The 26289-nt window shown below is 38.0% G+C and overlaps 1 protein-coding gene across 1 annotated transcript in view; it reads right to left on the reverse strand.

Moving 5' to 3' along the window:
* The window catches only part of MTMR12 (myotubularin related protein 12), a 32155-nt gene extending 6111 nt beyond the window's left edge, over window positions 1–26044 (reverse strand). Inside the window, exons 1-12 of the mRNA XM_035310344.1 lie at window positions 25813–26044; window positions 18021–18075; window positions 16706–16845; window positions 14809–14881; window positions 13470–13600; window positions 12728–12821; window positions 10482–10605; window positions 9446–9521; window positions 8155–8261; window positions 5845–5969; window positions 2305–2383; window positions 606–676 (exon numbers count right to left, since the gene is read on the reverse strand). Of these exons, the coding sequence (XP_035166235.1) occupies window positions 606–676; window positions 2305–2383; window positions 5845–5969; window positions 8155–8261; window positions 9446–9521; window positions 10482–10605; window positions 12728–12821; window positions 13470–13600; window positions 14809–14881; window positions 16706–16845; window positions 18021–18075; window positions 25813–25872 (1135 nt within the window). The 5' untranslated portion in view covers window positions 25873–26044. The remainder of the gene's footprint in view (window positions 1–605; window positions 677–2304; window positions 2384–5844; window positions 5970–8154; window positions 8262–9445; window positions 9522–10481; window positions 10606–12727; window positions 12822–13469; window positions 13601–14808; window positions 14882–16705; window positions 16846–18020; window positions 18076–25812) is intronic.
* Between the last annotated feature and the right edge of the window lie 245 nt (window positions 26045–26289).

The following is a 26289-nucleotide window of genomic DNA, read 5'->3' on the forward strand; positions in this document are numbered from 1 at the left end:
AACAGGGTAATGGTTGACATTAAGATTGGTTTTCTGTGTGATTACTTCCCTCAATCTAGGCAAACTGCTCAAGATGTGTACAATAAACATTCTTTAATAAGGAGATTGCATATTATTCAGTGTGCATCTAGAACAAAGGCATCCTTTCAGAAAGTTCTCATGCTCTACATTCTGTGTAGAACTGTTGCTCTTCTCCACCTCAAACTACAGCAAAAGGTCCAGAAGACCTTTAATGAAAGAACATTAAGATAAGAACACATAACAGGTAATGACTTTCATGCAAATTTATAAGCAGCTTACTCATAATATATTCTTCTTTGCCTGGAACTATACTTAGTGTTTGTTTTTTATTTTGGTCAGTTGGGTTTTTGTTTGTTTCTGCTTTGTTTTTAAGCTACAGGAAGCATTTCCAGGAATGTGTGAGCCTTAGCATACTTAAAGTAGCAGATGCTTATGAATTGTACCAAGTTTTCCTGTTAATTACAAGCTTACAGCTTAAGCTACATTTAAAGGAGATCAGAAGAAAAATAAATGTAAGATATCTTTATAATATATATAAAATGAGGAATTATATATTAAATAGGATAGTCTCATGAAATACTTACCTATAAGGAGAACATTTGTATGCTGCCTTTCCAGACACTCAACAACTTCTATAGCTTTCTTCAAGACTCGCCTATTGTGGTACAAAGAAGATTAAGTGAACATCTTAAATGCATTTTGAAAACGAAGTCTTTCAGCTAGTCTCCCATGACAAGGGGAGAAAATATCACACTATTGAAGCTTGCCTAGTCCTTTAAAAACAAAGAGACATGCTCAACTTCTGTAAATAAAATATTTAGTTTCAAGACTTCCAAGAGGTATCTTTATCTGGCAAAGAATCATGCATTTCCATGTTACCTCTGTACATTCATAATACAGTACTCTACTCTGGATTAGTATAAACCAAAACATAGACTGAAGTGCTACTATTGCTAAAATCCAGATCTTTATCCTGAAAAGATGTACATTGCCTCACCTATTTTCAAATCTATTATAGTATGTTTTTCCCCACAATCTTTTTGAGCACCAGAAGGATCAGCAAACAGATCTTGTAAGCAGGCAGACAATATTTATTCAGAGAATATAATAAAACAAAGATGACAGAGGGATTACATATGTAAAACCAGGTGTAACATAGTTGATTTCTATTCCTAACTTCATAGAGTTATTTTCAGCAAAAGTCTGCACAGAAACTAGGATTCTAGTAAAAGATTAGGTCTCAAGCTGACAGCTTATTTTATAAGTGTGGAATTGTTAGATTCCTTATTCAAGCATCTAGAATAGTTAAGAAGGCATTCCTACTGATTCCAAGAGCTAAGAATAGACTAATCCAGGAAGCAACTGGATCCAAGTATGGAAGTAACCAGTCTCAAAACAACTTAAGAATAGGAACTTGGGCTACTAAGTACTTTTAACTACTTGTAAGTTACATCCATGCATTTCTCAACATAAAAACTTCATTAGAACCTCTCATTCAACTTGAATTTAAGTTCTGGAATAAGGAATGAACAATAATGTCAATATTTGTTTATTATTCAGAATACAAAGAACTGAAGCTGATTGCAGAAAACCACAGAAATACTTCATAGTAACAAGCCAATCACAGAATAAGCTGACAGATAATTAAGCCAACACGAAAAAAAACACTAAAAATAAAATAACCTCAACATTCCACTACAACAAGCCTTGTGTTAGCCAACACCATTCCAAGACTTACTCACTGTGGACTGCTGAGAGAAGAAAAAGAACTTGAGGAACAATCAGGAGAGGAAGGGGACAAAACTGAGAACAACTGTCATTTTATAAATCTGTGGTGGGCTAACATCTTGCAGTTCATCCCATCCTAAAGGATATTATAGAAGTAGAGAGTACAGAGAATGGCAAGGCTAGTCAGAGACATGGAACAGGTTTCATGCAAGAAAAGATTCTTCAGTTTGGAAAGAAGGTGACTAAGTTCAGATGGGAATTTACTTATCTGTAGCTTTTTTTTAATAGGTTTGCTGAACCAGTTATTGGAAATGATCTGCTGCTTCTTACATCTTTTAATATGGGAGGCTTAACACAATTGTGTACTGCAAAAATACTGTCACATCGCAGAAATAAGATATACATAGGACATTAAGTCTGTCTTCATTTTCCTTCCTATTGGAAAGGTGAGGTGAGTAACAGTTTTTTGATATACAAAGATCTCTCAGAAACACTACAAATTCCTTTAACAACTTCAAACCCAGGAAGTTATAGATATTTATAGATATAGCAAACCTGATAATCTCCAGCCAGTTTGTGCTCTCCAATAATGAAAACCATTTCACATCAGTTGCCCAGAAGTCTGTGCTGTTATCTGAAAAAAAGTTTATTCATTTGTAGTGCTAATTAATAGCCATCCATTATATTATTCCTCAGTTATGAAGGGCTATAAAACAGCCAATACTAAGGAGTAAATAAATCCTAATCACTAGGAAAGTTGACACTGTTATAATTAAACCAGTAAGTAAAGTAGCCTTACAAATAGAAGTACAAGTAAAGCTATGTAGCATGACAAGCTTTTAGAATAACTATGCTGTAGGTTCATAGTAACCAGACCAAGTAAATAAATCTGTTGGCAAAAATGGAGAAGGATAAGTTTAATCAGAGGAGATGAATTCTTACAAAACCTAACATAAGGAGGTAGGATTTTGAAAGTCACTACTATTGGAGCCAGGAACAAGTGGATTTTAGAAAGGAGTTACACAAATTTATGAGATGGAAAACTACCAAGACAAGTGTTAAGCAGTTTTCACTGCAACTATAAAAGAGGCAATAAAACATCAAAAAGGCAATACCTAGAATAAACTGGGAGACCAGTATAATACCACCAAGTCATTTAACTCTTACAAATTTCTCTAGGATGTTTGTAGCTGGTTGAACACAACCAAAACCTCTGTTGCTCTTATTTCTACCAAAGTCAATATTTGGAAGCTGAAAGGCTCTCACTAGAACCATATGGTCAATTAAAACCAGACGAGATCACCTTTCCTGCGTAAGACACAAACCTTGAAGCCCAGGGTCTACAAGAGTTCTATTAAAACAGTTTGATACCATTTGATACATCACACTTCCTCCCCAACACTGTGCCACTCTGATGCTTCACTTCTTCATGCTTCTGTATAATTTTTCACCTAAGTCTCTCCATATGCTTCCAATGTTCACTCCCAACTGTTCTCTGCAACTTAAGCACTATAGTGCATCTTCAAAGCTCTCTAGTCATTTCTGTTCACATTAAACATCATTTTTCTCCAATCTTCTGATTGACATCTTCAAGTTCACTTCCAAATTTTAAGAACTTTAAAGTTAAAAAGTACGTATAAGTGTTTTACTTTAGTTATACATACCTTTAAAGTATCTGTATTACAGTACTTCAAGAAAGACACCATTTACTCCCCAGTTCACCTTCTTTCCGTCCAAGTTTTAGAATACATGCTTGCATTCAAGTCTCATGTTCCATTTAGCTTATCACTATCTGAAAGACTTCTATTCATTCTGAACCTAGGCAAGATTATAGCACCAACTTCTAGTCCTATCAAAAAAAAGTAGACCTCCAAACCAAATCATGATGCCAAGGAAAAGAGATTTGTCATCTTTGCCTGCAGAAATATTGCATTTTCACCCAAAGCGATTACACTTCACATGTATTATAAATGTGCATTACTTCTCTTACATTATGGACAACATAGAATTCAGTTTTACTTCAAAAATCTGAGTAGCTAAGTTTTGTGTTGTGCTTTGTTGTATGTTTTTTTTTTTTTTTTATTGCTGTTGTTCCATTGCACTGATTAGACTCAACTACTTGAATGCAGGCCTCTATAAACAATTGCTTAGTCTGGCACTTCCACTGCAGCCAAAGTTATCTCCAAGTCAAAACAGGAACTTCTTTTAAAAGGCCAGAACAAAACACTTCCAGCTTGCTTTACCCTTAATAGTGGCATTTTTCTTAATATTTTCTTAACATTACAATGGAGAACAAGCTTTCCGTTTCTCCTCATCTTCTAGGGAAAAGAAATAGTTCAGTAGGATTTGAGAACTGATATATTTAAAGTCTTATTCAAGGTGTGCAAAGAAATGGCATACAAAGACTTGTGATCAGTCTAGCAGAACTAGAGTTTGTCCTTGCAGAATTGTTCCCCCTATTTTAAATGTAAAAAGATTCAAGTTTCCCCATCAAAATCCTCTTTCAAGAAGCCACCTACTATTGGTTTCAGCTTTTCTTAATAAGGATTTTTTTTTAATTTCAAAGTTCTCTTCAGATTGGGCATGTATTCAGGAAATTTAAAACCACACTGAAAGGTACTGAAATCAAATTAACTAGGCATGCGTAGAACAAAAATAATGGTTACTGTGTTCAGATTTTGAAAAGCAATGTTAAGGCAGATGGATTCATGTAAGACTGTAATACTTATGCAAAAAATTTGCCTGAATGGTTCTCAGATTCCTAGTACTTAATGTTATATTCAGTGACCTGTAGTCTAGTAACAAAACTTATTTAAAAGTTGCATGATAAAATGGAATGCATATTTCCTTTTGTTTTAAACATTGTAAGTGTACTAGTCTTACATTATTTTAACTTGCAATGTTTTGTGAGATGTTGAGCAACTCAAATTCAAACCTTGGCCTTTTTCCCTATAATAGGGCAAAGTATTAAGAGTTACATGAAAATATAGGCAATTGTTTTTAGCTCCTAAGCAGTATGAAGGATTCACTGTGAATTTGACAGTGTAATCTAGAAAAGCATTTTCAGTATAGCCAATACCTCAAATACCAAATGCCAAACACCTCATATCCTAGACTTCTATTCACTGTCACCAAAATACTGCAAATTTAACACAAGCCATCCATGCTAATTCACAATTAATTTCAACTTACCAGCTGCATTCCATGTGTAAAATCAACATGACTTAGATACTGTATGTGGGCTACACTACAAATATACAGTTCCTCAGTGACAACTGATCAGTTCCTTTATGTCTAACATCAATAGCTTTAGATGAATTGTCCCCAGTGTTCAGCGTGTCACCAGATATTGCAACACTTACACTCATTATCTTGTAAAGACCCACTTTTCCAAGATGGTCCAATTGCACATTTTGAACAATTGTAAGTTGGTGTGGAGCATTTATTATGCTAAGATGTGAGATCAAAGTAGTTTCATGGCAGCAACATAGTTAGAGTCCCAGAAAAGAGCCTGAAAGCCTAGATTACACTTTCACATGGCTCCAGTTTTCACCCCTACCAAGTGGACTTGCTATTTACAGTAGTTATGTATAGCTCTACAGTCAGAATGACAACAGAATTTTAATCAGGCTCATGCTTCATACATTTTGAAGTGTAACTGGTTTACAACAAAAGCAAGGGAAAAATTAATTAGCATTTACTCTCAACTCTTGACATAGCCCAAAGGATTAAAAAGCTTAACACTGAGCATTCAATTTCAGTGGACCAGAGAAAACTGGAAGTCTCTCACATCAATTTCAATCCAGCTAATGTATTCAAACTAACATTTTAACTCCAATAATAACCACTCTTGAAAAAAGATTTTCAGATAGTGTGACTGCTTAGCAAGAGGTACTAAGTGTAAGTTCTACAGATCTCCATTAGTGTGTCAGTCCTAAGCACAGTTCTCATTTATATATTTAAAAGTCTGCTTTTAACCACCATCAGAAGTCAGACACCAATCAAGACAAGCAATACATTCATTAGGCATGAAACAGTATTGTCGTACCTTGCCTCTGAGTCACGTGAGAGATTAACAAATAAAGTTTGCCTTACCTATCAAAAACAGCTGCTTAAATCTTGTGTATGAAGTCTGGATATCTTGCAGAGATGGAAGGCTGCTTGACAAGTCATCTGTCTTCAGGAGTTCATAGGGAGGTTTGCTAATTGTCTTGTAGATTCTAGATCAAATCATCAAGAAATTAAAGCCTTCTTCACAAGTCAAACAATGCACCAACTACCATCACTGAAGACAAAGTTGGTCTTCAGGGTTTGGGAAACAGCTGTAAGACTAAGTGATACACACCCAGAAAAATTAACGGCCTCCATACACATCTACATACTGGTTGGAAGCTTGACAATACTGCCTACAAGCTTCGGACAAGTTTTGCTGCTCTGACCTTTTACACTAAGTGATGTTCATGCATATTTGTGCAATTTTATTAATACTACAAAGAATATTTGACTTTCATTACTGCTTCTTTAGTAAGCAGTCTTCACTACAGACCAGGCACCGAAATTATTTTAATAGTAGGCTATATAGAAGTAAATCCAGAAAGACCAGATGGATAGAAACACCCAAATCTCCCACAGACACTTATTTTTCATGACTTTTACCAAGCTGCTTTCTGACACTTAACTGCCAGGTCTGCTCATGAAACTTGTGAATAAAAGAAGGAATTGTTTTAATTGTTTTGATTCAAGACAGTATTCCTGCCTTGTACTTCCTTACATATCTGTATTTTTCCCCTAGGAAGGGACAAAAGTGCTAGATCATATAAAGCTTTGATTTGGACCCTGAATGACCTCTCTCATTCAGGCTCCAGAGATTGTCTCTGAGTACCGTACTTGAACAGATATATTAGTAAATATCTGTTGTCAGGCTGATTTTTTTATCATCAAGATTTGGGAAGAGCTACTCTAGCCAGTACTTCAGAAGCAAAGCTTTGTAGACACTTGGCCAGTACACAAGAGTATCTAGTTTCCTGTTTATTGTGGAACAGGACCCTACTTTAAGCAAGAACCACATGAGTCCCTTTGAGAATGCAGATCATTATACCTACTGGAAGATCCATCATATCAAAAGAGAATCAAACAAAAGCAATAATTTCAATTTGGAAATAGTATCATAATTGACAACTTCTGGCAGATCTGGTACTAAACAAACCATTTCAATAAAAGAAGCTGTCAATAGTACACATCTGCCATGTGGTTGAGTTCAGATACTCATCACAATGGCTTAACACACCCTTATGAACAACATATATATATGAAGATATATATAAATATTAGTGGTTAACCACCTGCACTCCACAGCAAAAAATACATAACAATACCTCCCACAATTTCAGATGGCCACAGACAAGAGATCAGAATATCAGTTATACATTGTTAGAGCTCACTGCTAGTTTTACTTTCACATTTTGAAACAGCATTAAGAAGAGATGCAAGACAAGTAAACTTCCCTATTTCAGAGGAAAATGCTAAAGAATCTGCAGGAAGGGTCGAAAGTCCTTGCAAGAATAATTTTAAAAATAAAAAGAGGTTTAAGAGCCTAATGAAGTTACTATCTGTTAGTTCTGTATGATCAACAGGCTCCCCATCTATGATGAAGAAGCACACAGTAAAGAATTACAAACTGTATGTACCGACCTGATCTTACAGCTTGCTCCTACGAGAAGTTCTCTCCAGGACTCAAGTTACAAAAACACAGCCAGGGAAAAAAAGAGCACTAAGTCATTGCTGCAATTCCCAGACAGGTAACTGTGCTCTTAAAAGGATTTATGTTATGTTTGGCATTTTTGAAACTGCTGAGTAAAATCAGCTCACTAACTTGACTGAAACAGAGTACTGTCTTGCCACCACATAATCAAAGTAGCAAATGTGAGCCAATAAATTGTCTCAGCCATTCTGGGTCACTTTATCTAAAGTTACCTAAGAGTAAGAATCTAGTTGAAAGGACAGCTGAGTTTAAAAAAAAAATTAAAACCTCAGCTTGCAAATTCAAGTTTGGATACAAAGAGTCACTTGCAAACACAACTGGGCCTCTCAGTTAACGATACTTTCACTGTACTTAAGACCTAAAGAATTTGGTGCTGCTTTATTTAAGAAGCCAGTTTGTACAGAGATTCTTCTGGTGTGCATATATACCCAGGCAAGCAAGCCTTCAGTGATGTTACAGTCCAGCACAACTGACCAGTGATGCTATTAGGCCAAGGGCTTAAACCCACTCCACTACAGAGAACTACTTTTAGATCTAGAACTTGTTTCCTGATGTGTGCAAGCTTAAAGATATAGCATATATGGAAAAAGAGAAGCAAGGTCCATACCAAGCAAAGTGTTGTGGACAGAATAGCTATTACTGACCCATCCAAGAAGGCTTTTTGCATTTGTGAAGTACTGTCATCCTGTTCTTTGGGAAATGCAGACATTTTGAGAAGAGCAGCACCGTTATGGCAAGACCAACACCAAATCTGCAGAAAGACATTTACCAGGTGGATAAAAGTTGGTAAACTGTCCCGTACAAAATAGTTGCCTGAGTGACCGAGTCATTACAAGATGTTTCTTTATGCTGTGCTTTAAGTCCGTGGTGCATTCAGTGAGTCTATCGGTAATAGCACTCTTACATTTGCACCACAACTATATGCCTCAGTACACTGCATTATCACTTGAAATTTTAAGTTAAGCTTTATACAAGCACAGGAAAACATATATATACATAAAATATAAGATTATATCAAAACACTGCTTTCTCAACTGTGCTCACAGGTGAAAAATGGATCAAAATGGGTATGGCCAAATTATTTTGGAAGATATGCTAAAGATGGCTCTTATAACTATCTCATACTAGTCATCAGTTTCTCCACACAGATGGTGGCATTTTTGTTACACTTCAGCCTTGAGATTACTCAATAGATACTGTCATGCTTTTCCACACGAACTGTGCATGAAGAGTCACCTACACACATGAAGCATGGTATCAAGCTCCACAACTGAAACGAACTGTGTTGTTGCAGACTTTCCCTATAGCACGTCAGTCCTCAAAGTTTATCTTCCTTAAACGATTTAAGGAGTCACACCTCCTGCTTGAACCTCTTAAATTGATCTTTAAACTCAATGTGAAATTAGGAGTCAATATCCTTCTCATAAGAAATACTACAAAAGCCAAATTGGGAAGTTAGGGTTCTGTGCTACCAATTTACACTGGCAAAAGAATGCTGCATCATTAGTCATACTACTTATCAGTACCCAGGGGTATTGGAGGTATTCAACTCTACCTGAACATGCATGGTCTACACCTCAATACCCAAAGAGCATTTCAAGCCCTACATCCTGCCTCAGCTAAATGTCAGCCAGTACTCAGTCTCATGAAAAATAGGCTGATGGAAATTAGTAGTATGTGTGGATTATAGGACATTAGGCATTTTATTTAAGTACATGCAGCTTTGAATTGAAGCAGACTATGTATTTTGTTTTACTCTGTTTAGGGGAATACAAAATACTGTGTGCCTCTCTTTCCTAAACCTATTTTCCTTTCTATAGGCTAAGTATTCTAAACAAGACCTGTTAAAAACAAGTTTGAAAATAATATGCAGTAACATCTAAAACATTAGTTGAATTGTCATCTCAATAGGAGAAGCCATGCAAATATACTTACAGGAATGCCTCTGCCTTCATACTTCAAGATACTCTCTTCAGAAACACATATCGGAACAACGAAATATAGAGGCAACCTAAGATGACAAAAAAGTTTCTTGCACTTGAGAACTGAAAAAAGGAACATCTCCAAACTCCTTTTAATAACGGCAAGTGCTCTACCCCACATGCTAATTACCTATTCACTCTTACAACTAGAAAAGTTTTAACTAGATAATTATATTATCCTCAACACCCTTGCTTTATTTTCAGTTGGATAATGTATTCTCTTCCAACTTTGAGATGTTCATGATTTTCACTGCAACACTACTCTGCCTTTACAATGCTGCAATTAACTCCTACATTTAATTGTAACACCCAAAACTGATCATTAAGACTGCCTTGGCTCTCTCACACTTTGACACTTCAAAGATACCATTGTAATGCTAGATAACTACTTCCATTTTTGTTTCTTGTAAGCTGTTTTCATCACAATTCAAGGATGTCATTTAATATATCATGAATTTCCAGCATCAGACAGCACTTTTATGTTAAAGGGCCATGGAAGTAATGATACATACTTAACCTCAGTTTGGGTCTCAAGACCGCTCCAGAATGAACAAATAAGATTTAGCTCTACTTTGAGAATTGGTCTGTTTCCAAGGTTTGTGAAGCTTTTCAGGAATTGACTGTTGAACAATAATACGTATTGAATAGATCTCAAAGGAATCACCCACAGATACTGCCTAGCAAAACTAGCAGATGATGCTATCAGTCAAGATGATGCTATCAGTCTTATGAGTGCAGGTACTAGATGTACAGATTTTCCATTCCACATTAAAGGTGGTATTCTTCACTCCTGAAGATATTCAAAACTTGACAGATTAAGCCTGACCTAACACTGAAGTTCAGGGTTCTGTAAAATGACCTGGGGTCCCATATCAAAACAGAAAACAGATCCTACAAAATGGTATAAAGCTACCTCTTGATGACGAGCATTAATTTTTACAAGTATTAATGAGATGTATAAAGGTCATCATTAGACAAGGCAAGCTTACTTTTCAGAGACTCTGTAGCCTTCATTGGTAGTCACCACTTTGTATTGCACATTCCCTTTGGTTCGCTCCAACTCATCACGCCAGTCCTCAAGAGTATCAAACATGACCGTTTGGTTTCTTCCATCTATTAGACATCAATTATGATAATTCAGATACTGCATTTTGTTTAATGCTCATTCTTTCATCAAAAACAGGAGCTTCCCACTGAAAACAACATTTCAGGCATTTGATAAGAATGGAAAAATTGATTACAGCATTTAGACTCAGTTAATTCAACCAAGACTTCTTCCGTATTTCTATTTAGCCACATCAGCAGCAGTTACAACAGCAGGCTGATTTAACCACAGATCTTAATTACAAGCCACAACTTATGGAGTGATGCCAATCATCTTAGACACTGGTCATAATTAAGCATCATGCAACACTGAAATAGCTAACAAATACCAAGCAGAGCTACAGTTTCTATGGAAGACATGATGGCAAGTTGAAACTTTTTACTGTAAGATAAAGCAGATGAAAAATCTACTGCTGGAAACAGAACAGTACAAGCTGTAGGAGACGAGTTGAAGAGTCATACCACTAGACATGCAAAACCCAGTTTTTAAAGAATGAGAAGTAGGCATTTATTACTGAAGACAGTTGTGAAATTATGAAGGAATTCTGATACAACACTTTAATGTTGCTGTAAGAGGTTAAGCTTCTTCCACGTTTGCTTAGTCTGTACCTGGAAAAACTTAATCTTCCTGATGTCTGCAGTTCCAAGTGAATACCAGTTGCAGCTGAAGCCTCAAAAACTATCTGAGCCAGTAACATACCCTTGCAGCAAAGAAAGCCAACATATTCTTGGGCTGCATTAGGAAAACCACTGTATATGGGTTGAGTGAGGCATGGATTTTTTCCTCAATTCAGTACACATGAAACCATGGCTGGAGTGCTATATGCAGTGCTGGGCTCCCCAGTACAGGACAGGCACAGGCATCCTGAACCAAGTCCAGCAAAGTCCTACTAAGGGCTTGCTGAAGCACCAGATATGAGAGTTGAATGCTGGGATAAGTCAGGCTTGGAGGAGAAAGCTCTATGGGATCTCAATGTATATAAATTGATTAAGAATGAATGGAGGAAGCAGGGAGTCAAGAAGATGGAGCTAGACTCTCAGAGGTATCTAGTGACACGACAAACAGCAGCATACTCAAGTTAAGATACAGTATATTCCGTTTAAATGTAATAAGAAATTTATTTGCTATGAGAATGGTCAAATAATGAAACAGTTTGCTCAGAAGTGTTGTGGAATTAATATATCCTTGGATATATTTAAAATCCAAATAGATGTGGCCCTGGAAAACCTGACCCAGTTGAGCCTACTCTGAGGGGTGCAAGGCAAGTGGGAGGAGGAGATGGGCATGCACACAACTAGCTGATTTCCTGTTTTCACTTAACCTCAACTGTTTGTAATCACATGAAATATTTTGTTAAGTGTCCTTTTAACACCACAGGCACATCAAAACATCGCTCTGCAAAAGGGGCAGGTGTTCCTGGTGCACCAAGAATCAGGTTCTTAACTCAAAAATGCACTATTATGTCAGGTGAAGTCAAAACTATGAAATGCTAGAGAATGCACTAACAACTGTTTATGTTAAACTTTTCAGTTTACTATATTATTCATCCAAGTTTGATCAAGTGGGTAGGTTATGTAATAAGTTAACTATGAGATAAGGAGGAAGTCAGACAACTACTCAAACCTCATTATGCAAACCTATACTTTTTTTGTAAATGTCTGGGAGAAGCAGATTGTTTGTGAGAAGAGCAAAAAAGGGAAATTCTTTCCATCAATTGCCACTGCAACTGTAATAATTTAAAAATTAAGAGCAGGAAGTTTGGTTCACTGCAATGGTACAGAACACCATAATAAATTAAGCAAAATATTTTCTAGATGAGACTAGTCTGGGCAGAAGCACATGAAAAGCATTTGCATATACTGAACACTTAGTTTTCAATCCACACATACTACTCTTACTTGGAAAATTTCTGTGCAACTACACAAAGATCAATCCGATTTAGTTTTTTTTTTTTTTTTATCAATAAATCATTTTTCTCTTGTCATGCATTGTTAGAATCTTCAGAAGCAAACTGCTAACTAGCCAGGCAGAGTCATAAAGCAAGTGCAAACTCAGATACTAAGTGTCCAAGACTGCTTAAGGAACTAATGGCATGCAATAAATACAACCTAAAAACATAAAAACATTTACCTGTGTTATTTGGGGCAGCTGATGCATAAGAGAACAAAAACAAGCGTTTAAGCAGCTTAGGAGTCTGGCTGTGATGAATTATGCCACTGACAATCTAGGAAAGGACCAAAAATTAACACCCAAGCCGACTAGTAAAACAGTGTAAACAACATCACTTTTTAAGCCTCTCTCCCAGATTTTAAACAAAATTGTTCCATGGGTTCTATCCCCAACAGCTGAAAAGTAACTTTTGGAAAGCCTTCTCCATTGTCTGCATAACAATATGCTTACTTGACTCCGTGAGAAGCATTATACATGTTAAACTTACAGAATGACTCTTATTATTTAAAGCTAGAAAGGCTCCTAGTTTGGAGTTCAGATTAACTCATCAAAAGAATTCAAATTATCAGAAGAGTAACTGCTTCCATATGAGTAAGGCTGAAGTTCATAATGTAGTAAAATAATATCTTAAACACAGAATAGCATTACAAGTTTGCCTAAACTTCAGCTAATTATATATAATACTCTCAAACTCTACTTTTCTTCAAAGAGCCGGTGTACATAGTTTTTAATTGCTATACATCTTACTAAATATCATTACTTTAAAAAAAATACCCAAATCTTTTACTCTATCAGAAAGCACTTCAAATTAAAGGGATCTCTCAGAGTATACCATATCCTTCTCTCATCCCCAATGAAGAAACCAACACCCAACAGGCAAGCTTAAAAAGCAGAAAAACACAAATGAAGTTACTATACTTACCCTTTTTACTTCCTCTTCTTTTGTGTATCTCAGGCAGAAATTAAATACTCTAAGGTCTTTGCAGTAGATAATTAGCTTCTCTGGGTATTTTCTCAGTTGTCCAGTTAGAAGTTTCTTTTTCTCATCATAAACTACAAAAATAAGTAAATATCAAAAAAACTGACATTACTTGATAAAACTATCCCTGCTTGATATCTCAACATTCAAGAAACTAATTCAAGCCCATTTCAAAATAAGCACCCTATAACAGTATTGCAAGCTGTTGTGCTGATACCTTCAACTTTTTTTTTTTTTAATAAACCCACTCAAGCTACTCACTATAAAGACAGAAACTGAACTTAAGAGCAAGCCAGCTGCATGGTGATTACCTCTTCACATTTTGGCTGCACAGCAAGTTCAAAGTTTTGATATGCATAAAGAATAACTTAGTAGTTTTGACAAAAAGATTCCCCAGGCAACTGTCTGTATTAAGTTCCTTAAAATAATATATTTTAAGCCATTATACAGCCTTGAAGACAACCCTTTGTTCAGTTCTGTTTGAGAACATACCATTTCACATCTTCAAGTACCGCCAGATAGGAAAGGAAACCAAATAGTGTCTCATAACCATGCTTCAATATTCTCCCTAGCCCACTCCTTCCCCAATTCACAACATACATAAGTACTCTGAACACCAGCCCAAAGTCAGGCTACTCAATAAAACTTTCCCTACTGCTTACAAACTATCAGCCTCATTCTTGTGTATTCTTTTTTTTTTTCAAAAAAAAGAAAAAAAAGGCATGCCTGTAGGCCCTGCTACAAAACACCAAGTCCAATTTGTTTGGCTTGTAAAGTAAAAATTAGTTTTCTACCATCTTTGATATCTTGATAACATCAAGAATCTCATGAAACAAATATCCATCCCTTAGACAAACAAGAGGTATTATTGAGGAATTTGTCACCTGTACTGCTCTGCAGTACTATTGCTTAAATGAAGTTATCTCAATATTTATAGGAAACGGTGCACTGGAATAAGATACTTGTACACCTACCTTAATCAGAGAGTTTGTACAGAGTGAACCGCAGCATTTTGAAGGAACTGTTTCGTATGTCTCAGCAAGATAAGTAATCAAAATGTAGACTGGACAAGCTTCACAGATGAAGCTGTATTCTCTGACAAATCTCATCTGCCATTTAATCAATTAGCGTAACTGAAGTTTCTCTTTAGAGACTGTCCAAGCCTAGTTTCAAAAGCAAGAACTCTACCGATTTTCTAAAACAGGTATGGTTACGTAACAAGAACACTGGCATGAGAATGCATTTAGAAGTATGATGCATGTTAATTTAAGAGCTGACCTACCTCCATAGATTTGATCTACACATTGCAGGGTTATGTCATTTTCTCCTATGACCTTATTCTTAAATTGTGGCTCCTAGAACATGAAAAAAAAAATCTCAAATCTCACACTAAACAGTAGCACCTTCTCACAGGTGAAGCATGTATTTGGTACATTTTCATATCAGCTTTACTCTTATTTTTATAAGTTATGCAAGGGAGAACACTGAACAGTTATTAAATTACAAACAGATGTACGTTATATAGGCATAATTTATGAACTGCAGATCCAGTTTGATTAAGTCTTAACTATGCCTGCAGTGTAGATAGTTATTACTTTTCAAATAACTTCAAAGTATGCACTTCTGTTGAGGGTCACTTTTCAAACTAGAATCATTGCAGTAAACAGGAAATACAGTAACTTGATGTAATCCAAGCCCTTTTTATGAAAAATTTCCTTGCTGTGGGAACCTGGCAGGAAACAGCGTCTTAAGAGAGTAAGTATCCCACGTCTTCTTAAGATACATATTCCAACCTAAGAGTCAGATTTATTACTGGGCAAAATAAAGACACAACTCAATTATCTGTCAGGCTCCCTTCACAAAGACAATTGCATGAATTCAGAGGTTAAAAAAGGATATGGTGAAAAGTAAAGCCACGATTAAACATTTATGTTAAATATTACTACCAGAAGGCTTACAGTACACTACATGAACAAATTACATTTTACATGAAGACGGTTGTGAACAGCCAATCTCATGCAAATGATGCCCAGGTCTGCACTACTCTGTATCAAGTGACTAACACCAAACTTCCACAGAGAAATATAGTCGACCTCAGCATGCTATAAAACTAGGATTTAACAAGCTAGTGATAGAACAGAAATTAGCAAGGTTGCTATGGGGTTTAAAATACACCTCATGTGATCTGGGGAAAGGGCTCTGAAGATTTGTCCAAATTAATTCCAGGCAGTCCAAAACTCTCCATCTTGCTGCAGAAGCTTTTGTTTTCAGCATTAAACTCCCTGGAATTTTACCCTGGGAAGCTTCTGACTACAATCAACACATCAAACTGTATTCTCGTTCTTGTTCACTTTCAAAGTCATTCTGCACTCCTGAGAATCATTACTAGCTTCTCCTTCACCTGTAACACCTGTATAATGTTCATGTAAGTTTCACAGAGCTTCACATGCTCTAGCACATCCACAGAAGTGTGGTATTACCACTCCTCTTTGACAAGGACAAGTGATAATGTTAGTTTGGGCATCTAAAAAAAGTAAACTAGACTCCTTTCTAAGAAGTAGGCACTTTTTAGCTTTTTAAGCATTTGGCAGCTTGAAGTCTTTGCAGTTGACACCTGACTCCACAATAACACAGAACCACACAGCAAACATTTATCTGGAGAATTTCCACTGCATATCAGCCCACTTGGTCTTGTGCAACCCTAGAGTGGTTCTGCAGATGTAGCCCAAGTTTACATCTGATGTTATACAACATTAAAAATGTTTGATATTTCTAACACTAACAACATTTTGACACTTCTGCAATAGCAATTAGATGAGCAGTCAGAAATCAAGTTTAAACTATAGATTTAGCTTTCAAACCAATCTATACTTTTAACTTAAGCTTTACATAATTATGAACTCACAAGATAAAAAGAATTATGAACCACATCTAACTGTAAGTGTCCACATACAGATTTACAATATTCTCACTGAAATAGTTATTAGAGCTTGGGGGAAAGGTATGTATGGACCAGATAGTACAGACTGATTCACATGAGATTGTGGCCATTAAAAACTTTCCATAAATCTATATTCAGTCTGTGTTCTTATTTAAAGAAAGGTAAGGTTATTTAGTCAAAGAAACACTATACTTCTTCAGAGCCTGTTTGGTCATAATGAGAAGACTTGTCTTCCTACATTATCATCTGAAGCAGAATCATCATCAAGGAAAGCAATCTTGAAGTTTGTGCATACAAGTTTCCCATAGGTGCCACGATTTGACCCATCTTCTTGTATGTACTTGTATACTGTGCTTGCCTCACATAGCAGCAGTTCACCTGTATAAAACAAACAAACTTGTAACATTAGTTGAAATAATGGTATGTCAGTTATCTTAAATTCAGTATTTACTTCCCAACAGCTTCTTGTAACTGTGTGCCTGAAGATAATTCATCATTGTTAGGCAAAGATTAAGAGGCAGCTCCTGGAATAAGTACTCAGAGAGCCTCCCAGGTTATTAATATTTCAAAGAATGGACTGAACACATTTAGGAGTTCTGTATCCAGAAGCATCTCTGTCATGGCCAACTAACCGGTAGAAGAATAACACATGCAGTAGCAAAGAGCCACCACACAAACATACCCCTGAAAAACCCAAATCCCAGTAAAGAACAGTTAATATAGTCAATAAATGATTTGAAAACTGTTCCAGTTTTCCGCACTGCTGAACTCTTAACAATACTGAAACATTTGAGTTAGTTATTACAAGCTCAGAGCTAGTTTTTTGTAGTTTTGACTGGAGATCTTGCTGATTTTATATGTCCCAGCACTACCTTCAGGTTTTCAAACAAATTTATACAAATAATGGTCAATGAAATTTTACTATTCAAATTAGCAGGAACTGATCTTCAAGTTTAAAAAAATAAAGACGGGTTTTAATAGCCACGAACAGTCAGACTAGTCGTTTCTAGAAAGTATGGAAATCTGACAGAACACCACATTTATTCTGAGTTTATTTGTATATTATGTTAGCAACCTCATCTTTCCTGACCTTGGAAAACACTGTCAGTATTTTAAAATACTGTAAACTTAAGAAAAAAATCTTAAGAATTTTAATCCTAACAGTGAACGAAGCATTGAAAGGCCTGAACAGCTCGAACTAGAAGCAGAGCAACTAGAAATTAGGTCTCCACTAGTTCTTGGTCTTAGGTCCCAGGACAAAAGGTAAAGCCACCTTTAAGAAGCAGGACAAACTGAAGTATGAACAATTTGCCACATGCAGCTTTACCTAAGACACTGTTCTCTAAGAAAAAAAATCCAGTTTTTATATTTGCCAGTAATCCATGCAGATACAGATATTTAAAACATTGAACCTGTGTGAGTGGTTACTCCCTAACCTCTATTTTACTACTCTGGACATAAATGTCATTTGGGTGTTTACTGTACACAAATGAGAATCTTTATAAGTAATAAAAAAATAATGTGAATTATATAATTCTAAATATACAAGTTACCTGGTAATAAACGAGGATTTACTTCCTTTTCTATGGGTTCCTTTATCTGTATCTCCTAGAAAGAGAGGAGTAATTACTTCTTTGCAAGATCGTATCCGTAATATATGCTGTGACTGCACCTTCTCTCAAGTTCCTCACATTCTAGCTAATAGGAAAATTGAGAATACTTCCAAATTAAGGACTAAACGTCTGCAGTACGCTCTTCCATTTAAGGTCAGTGGTCTACTAGCTAGATAAGTTGACACCCACAGTGTCAGTTAGAAACAAAAAAAAAGGAAGTGTATTACTTGCATAAGGAATAGACAAAAACAAAGCATTACTAACACCGTTCACAATCTTTCAGTACAGGGTATGCGTAAACCTGATGCGTTACATCATCTCCCAGACTTCATTCAAAAGCTTTTCCACATGACTAAATATTTGGTTCTAATGCACCCTTTGTAATTTTTCCATGCCTTATCCTTCATTACCAATTTCTGCTTTTCTTATACACATCACTGCAAACAAAGTATGTCACTTGAATGGTACTACTAAAATTACAGAGAAAGGGATTTCAGAAGCCCAGAGCCAAGAGGTAAAACAGGATATCCTTTAGTTTGGACTCAAACTGCATAGAACAGATCTATTCAACTCTCAGTATCACTTATTCTATCCTTGAGGTGCTGACAGTTGGGCTAAAAATCTCCAGCTGAAAGACTATTAAGCCAGAGGACATACTACACCCTTCCTGGTCAGCCCATCAGAACTTCCTCCTGCAGCCAGAGTCACTTCACATGCACTGGAATCTTTATGGAAGGCTATTAGTTAATGGGAAACCCCCCCGGGAGTCACAGCAAGCTAATTTTAGTTTGTGACCAGCATCCAGAGTCAGATTTTGCAAATCAGAGCAAGCAATCAGAAGGAGACCTATGCAATAGCAAATTTTCTGGATTAAACACAGAAAAAAGCCCCTGAGAGCATAAAAATAGCCTCCCTTTGCCATTCACATAAACACTTGCTCTCAAAGCTCGGAAGACCCAAAACAAAGCTTTAAGGAGGCATAGAAAAATTAGAAACACCAGGAAACTGTCATGAGAGCAGCAGAGGCTTTCAAGGCAGGCTGACAGTGGTAAAGGTTCACAAAATACAAAAGTGGTGGTATCACAAAGAAAGATCTCTAACCATAGGTGGCAGCTAACACACAAAACAAAAGGCCTTTGACTCCTAAGTCTGGATCTTGTACCTGTCAGTTTTAATCAAAGTTCATGTTTGCAAGCTAAAATGTTATTATACAGATATGGCTTAGGCAGAACACTGCTGCATTCAGAGAAGAAATGTGAGTTTTTTCCAGTGTTGTGTCTTCACCACCAGCAGCTCTAAGCTAAACATTGGGTTACCTAGCGTCTAGCTATGCGTTCTGTCGTCATTGTTTATGTGCAACCAAATGCAGCACTGTTCCCTTACAAACTATATGCCAACAACTACTGCTATAGAACAATAAAGTAATATATTAACTAGGTGTTTTCCCCATTAGCCTTTGATTTGGGAGATCCCACCAGGCATGTAGTAACTTCTGTGTATATATGAATAGCTTAAATTTCGCTCTTACAGATATGAGCATCACTGTGTTGGTGCTGTGAGAATAGTAGACCAAAAACATCACTAACCACCAATAAGTCCTTTGAGCTTACATCCATCGTTTTTAAAGTGCAATGAAGCTTTTATAACAGGTTCAAAATAACTTGCCTGGATGATTAAAGTGGTTAGAGGGTAAATCAGCTGTCTTCTGGAAGCAGTGTAAATTTTAATTAAATTCATCACAGCAAAAGAGACTTCAGTCAAACTTGAACCACAGCTAAGATTTTAAAAATCCGATTTCACTATTTGCTGACAAAAGAACACAAACTGAAGTGCTTACTGCAGGCAGAACTCCTATACAACAGCTTCCAACCACTGAACCTCTAGCTCTATTTCAGAGTAAACACATGCATCCCCATAATAAAAGCACAGATATTTTAATGATAGTTTTCATACATATGCACTAGGGATGGCTAGAATGCAGGCAATGAACAGATGAACATTGCTGATGAATCCATTGCGCCTCATTTTTCAAGGATGGATATTAAAGTGTTAAGTTCTACTAATGTCACATTTCATATTTGTTCCTTTTAAGAGAGAAAGCAAAGATCTCCATGAGGAAAAGCTGTTAACTCACCAGGAATCAGTGCAAGCTGTGTAGGAACCCAGAAGTTTAGCTAGTCTTTCTTCACAGTTTGAACTTTATTTTTCTAATGGATACGACTTGGGGACAATACAAATCTTAGACAACAGGCATTTTAGTCAGTCCTTTTTCCTCAACGCTGGTTTAATCACAGGCATGAAGTTTACGCCCTCCCCCCCCCCCCCCCCTTACACTCAGGTTTGTGCACCTACATGGTGAGGTAATTCACAGTTCATAACATCAGCTGGAATGTCTTTACTTTTGCTATGCTGGGTTTTCTTGTTACTGACTATTGTTGGCACAACTGGGTCATGGACAGGAGATGAACATAGAAACAACAGCAAGGAAAGCATCAGAAGCAGGTCTATCCCCCTTGACAAGCTACTAAATCTGCTCAGGCCTCATGAAATTTTTACCCTTTGACCACTTGCTGAAATTAAGGACACAAACAGTTTCTATATATGACCACTGGAAATCACACACCTCTAGACAGATGTTTCTTTACCTGGAGTTCCTCATTCTGAGTGCCCCAAGCAGCATCTTGGTACTTCTTACTCAAGATACAACACAGAAACCCTATTATCAGGGCTATCTAAAAACAAACACCCAGAAGACACCGTGCAAGAAGTATGGATTGCCCCAAAAAATATAGAAACAAGGACTTCTGCTTTACTGGAGGCTTTAGAAGCTTCTTACTTTGAGGTGCTACCCACACTTACCACATACTCCATGCTTTTATCCATGTTATCTGAGTAAACAGCACGAGGCAACATATCAACAACACCTTATAGTAATCCATTATAACAGAGTACCCAGTCATACTGAAACTGCAGGCTGAAAGCACATCACACCATTCTGATTTGTTATGCACCATCCTTCTCATTAGTCCAAGCCAACCTCAGCTGAGCAGAGCACAGCACTACACCAACCCTGAAGCTCCCAGGACAGGGGCACCACACTCTGTGAGGATTCTCTGCTTCAATAGAAGCAAATAATCAAGAAAACAGTTTTCTTAAGTAAAGGCTCACCTTGTCCATTCTGAATACACAGACAGCCCAGGGATTTACCCAAGAATAGGGGAACAACTGCAGTCTGCAATACCCAGGGACTGCATTCAGCTCTCTCTCTGAAGAAAATATTGCAGAGTGGCTACAGAGTATTCCCCAGGTCTGCTGGGGCGATAGCTTTTTACCAAGTGCAGAAGCGTAAGAAAGCCACAAATACGGAGCTCAAGGCAGTAAGGTCAAGCAGCTGTTACGCTGCATCAACAGGGTCCTAACAGTTCGGGCAGGAGAGGGATCCCACATCCTGTTCTGCATCCTGGAGACTCACCACAACTGACAGCAATTCCTCACCTCCCACTCCACAGGGAAATAAACTGTGGACAAAAAAGGGGAAAAAGTGAGAAACATTCCTAGCATGTTTGCATCCAGATCACTCTGATTTTGTCGGGAAATTTAAAATTTCTTTGAAAAATTCGCAAAATACATATAGAGGCCTAATGATACAGGATATTGCTCATCACTTGGGGCAGAGAGAACTATGTATGTGGCCTGCTACAGCAAATTACACGCTGCAAGCTCTTAACCTATCTTATTGCACAGTAAGGTTTCCACTTGCCCATAGCCAGACATCTTTGCTAGAGGTAATTCCAGCAGTGGAAAGCAAGATTTAAGTAAACATGCTGGGGAAAACAACATTCATTAGACTCAAGACACGGAGGAACCAGTTATCACTTCCAAGGTTTCAAGAGCACTGGCTGAAACATCTGTTCTTTCAAGGCTGACAGAAGATAGTGCTGTGAGAATGCAAAATATTTTAGTATTATGTAGCTTTCACAAGTAATCACTCCACAGAAAAGCTCTACATTATGCTGACGCTTGCTGTGAACTTCGTTTTGATTATGGTTTACTATAAGGCTGAAAGGGCTGAGAAATGTATAGTTAAGAAAGGTATCTTTCAGTTGTAAAGTTAAACTGTATAATGAAATACTTGCAAGTTACTGTGCTAAACAAGTAAATGTGCTATTTCTGAGTAAAATGAATCAAATTAATGTCTAACAGCTCTACTGGAATTTCATGAAAAAACAGAATACTGTAAACACACTCAGCATATACAGAGCATTCAGAAGCAAACCAGAATGCATACTTGGTATTTTCTGAATGACTTCCTTGATCAGGCAAACTTAATCCCATGTTGTATTCTGTAAAATCAAAGGGAGATACTTGCTATATTTTAATTAAAATAACAACACTGAAAATAATCTCTAAATGCCTGTTTTCCTTCCTTCCATAGCTCCATTATCCAATAGCCCATCAGATCATAGCACATGTTTTCCATGGCTGTTTCATCTTTTTTATCCTTTCCTCTTTCCTTACATTGTTCTCTTCATCTCCTCTGACTTCAGCGCCTGGCTTCCCCCACGTCAGTTCAGAGCCCAGCTGCCCACTTCAGCGAATTTTACTCCTTACACCATGCTTCACCTCCACTAATTCAGACAGAGCATCGAAACGCGTAATACAGCACCGAGATTTACGGGGAACGAGTATTTGTGGGAGCCCATATTTTCATGGGCTACTTGACTTCCACCCAAATTCCACACAGGACACATTCTGCATTTAATAAATGAGCAGCAGCTGGGACCCCTTTCAAATCCTGCTTTGACTCCACACACATACCCATTCACAGAGCTCTGACTGGGCAAAGCAACCACTGGGCACCATTACAGCTGTTCTGAAATTACATGGAAGAGCATTACAGGATTTACAAGCAAGAAACAATTTTTTTGTCTTAAATTTAAGGATAAATATAAGAACTAATATCCTATAAGGAGTAACGTTAAAGATTTAACTTTTTAGAATGCACACAAAAATAAGCAGTAAGCTTCAAACCAAAGTTGACACCGCGATCTTTGTTCAAATTGAGATTTTTATGGAAAGTATGATCCAGCTTGTTAACCTTGCAATGCTTTTCCATTTTGAAATTTTGAAGTTAGAAAACCTGAAATAATTCACTGGTCCCAGTTTCTGTGTCTCTACAGACAAACAGTCCTAGTCTGTGATCAGACATGTCAAAACATTGATTCTCATAGCCTAGTGCTCACCCCATTTCCTGCAGGGTAGCCAAGTCTGTCCTGAGGGGAAGTGTGTCATTAATATCAACATCCTATGGGCTCGCTCTCAACAGACCTATGATTGATCTGTGGTTCCATATAGCAGAGCATAACTAGGTTATATTTAGTCAGTTGTCAAAAACTCCACTTCTCCAGACATCCTGGGAAACACAGCGGAAGCCACCTCAGTTCCTTAATAAATAGCAATTTCTGTTCATACCTCACTTACATCTTTCCATATGTTATTAACAGGAACTGAATTCCTGTTCCTCTTCTCTTCAAGAGAAAACCAAATGCATTTTAAAGCTATCTTGATTTTATTGAACATTACCTCATGTGTCCCTCACTTGTGAGGAATGGAGGCTAAACAAGCTGGGGCTAGAAAAAAAATCAGCTCTACCTGCCGCATTTTCTTATTGCATATCTCCCCGAACCTAGACCAAGGTCTCAGACAACTTTCTAGGCAAACGAGGCCAATGAATCTGAAAGTTGCAGCATGAAGGACTACACTATAACACTACTATATTGCTCTGTGTTGCATCGGGGGTAACAGAAAATCCTGTTACAAGACAGAAGCATGAATAGAGACAAGGCAAAGCCCCATACGTTCACAGACAACCCCACCACAAACACAGATTCTATTTCGATATATCCTCAAGCTCTCAAAGCCCCTGAACTGCACTTTCTCACCTTCTGACAGGGTCTACCAGAGGAAGTACCACACTAAACACATCTGTCACACATGTACTTCCCTGAGAATCTGCTACTGAAAGAAGAAGGCTAACTAACATCTGCCCTAGCATGGCAATTACATTACCTGGATGACAGTTTCCAGTAGACCAAACTAAGAGGGACTGAAGTATTTCCACTGTTCTGCCAATCCAGTCCTAGTTTTAAAGCTCAATTCAGTGGCAGTTAAAACATCGCAAATTTGTGTTCAGGAGGTGGTTCTCATGTTTACACAGAATACAGTTCCTTGACAGATAATCACTTCTGCTTATTTTAGAATAGCTACCATGCTTTTCCAGATCCCCAAATAACCTCAACGGGTTTCACCATATCTCTAAAGTTGAATTTCTAATCCTTATAAGAACCATTCAAGTCTTCAGCTTCCTGTGTAACCATCCCATAAGGCAATTGTAGGTTGTCAGAAAGGCAGCAGTGCCTGACAGGGCAATGAGTTAAACTTGCTTTACTTGCTACCAGCATCTGACCTCAGTTTCAAGGAGCTTTTTGGCACTGCAAAAAGATGGTAGTTTTGTGGCAGAAGTCATGGCTGTATTTCAAAGCTTCCACTGCAATAGTCCACTAAGTCCTTAAGTGTAAGTGCATCAGGGAGATGGTTAAAAGCAACAGGAACAAATAAAAAACAAATGAGGGCAAGCTCCGCTACATCAGGATATTTCATTAAGAACTTCATCTTCCAGTTTAAGTACCTTCATTATTGTTCCTGTAGCCATCAACACCTGAGGAGTTTCACTACAGTAGTTATACCATCATGTTAAAGCACTCTTCATTCTTTGAAGCCTTACCATGCAACATATATTTGACTTGAGACTTTTACCATTAGCTGTGTTTTTTTTTTTTTTTTTCCTGTAAAGGTTAATCATCCAGCATGCTTTTAACGGTGAAAAAGTATTTCAGTATGTCCAACAAGTAAAGCTCCTACCTTCACAAAAATTCATTTCCCGTGGCATAAGCATTTGTGTATTTGTACTGCGTAAACACCTTCCTAAAATGAAGGAAGGACTTCACATAGATCTATTCACAGACTCAATAAATCTTTGTACCTACTGTTTATATCCATTTTCACCTGGGAGTACTAGGAAGATAGAAAGCTTTTAAAGAAAAGTGACAAGACTAGAGGTCATCATGCTGAGAAAAAGATATATATAAAAACAAAACTGCTAACACTAATAAGAAAGTAAGCTTTAAACAGTACAGTTGTCTTGAACAGGCTGTAATAATTGCACTGGTGTTTCAGAGGCATTGAAAAATAAAACGGTAGATTCTTCAAGGTTCTGTCAGTGACAAACCCAGTACTAATTAACAAGATAAAGAAAATATTTTCCTTTAGTTATTAAGAGGATAGAAGTTGAAAAGAATCAATATGACACACATTACAAAGACTACTGAAGGAAAAACAACAAACACAAGGACAAACGGCTAGTTTTCACTAAGATTAACCTTCCTGGACAACTGTTATTTGCCGGCTACAAGAACGAACAGAGCCCAACCGCAGCGCTAACAGCACTAACAATACACCCTCAGTGAACAGACCTAAAGCCATTCGAGCCAAAGCACCAACAGAAGGCTCTGTAAGAGAGGGGACTGAGAGAAGAGACCCCCACAGCCCCACGGAGCCCCCACAGCCCCACGCAGGACCCCCACAGCCTCACGTAGCCCCCTCAGCCCCACACAGCCCCCGACCCGCTCTCCAAGCGGCTGCGGGGACCCGGCAGCCCCGCTCCGCCCCGCACCTCTGGGCTGATGTAGGACACGAAGGACGGCTTGGCCGCCTTAGCCCCGCTGCTCAACATGGCTCCGGCTGCCCAACCGCCCCAGGAGCCGGCGGCGCCGCCACTCCCCAGGGCTTCTCCTCAGCGGGGCCGCGGCAGCAGCGGCGGCATCCGGCGCACGTAACCGCCCCCGCCGGCCATTTTGTGAGGCGCCGCCTCCCCGCCGCGCCCGCCCTCACTGGGCACCGCCGCCATCAGTCACAGGCGCGCCCTCCTCCTATTGCTGAAGCCCCGCGTCGGCGCCGCCTTTGCGCAGGGGGTAATTAACGCTGCTAATTAACCCCCGGCTGCTCGGGTGCTGGTGGAGGCTGAGGTGCCGTGCGTGGGCGGGGCGGGCTGCCCCGCCGCGGAAACAACAGCTGCCCAGGCGGCGATTTGCATGCGGGGTAGACTTTATGGAAATTTTTTATTTTTATTATCTTCCCAAAATAAAGCATG

Source organism: Oxyura jamaicensis, chromosome Z (genome assembly GCF_011077185.1).
Source record: "Oxyura jamaicensis isolate SHBP4307 breed ruddy duck chromosome Z, BPBGC_Ojam_1.0, whole genome shotgun sequence".
Classification (NCBI taxonomy): Eukaryota; Metazoa; Chordata; class Aves; order Anseriformes; family Anatidae; genus Oxyura; species Oxyura jamaicensis.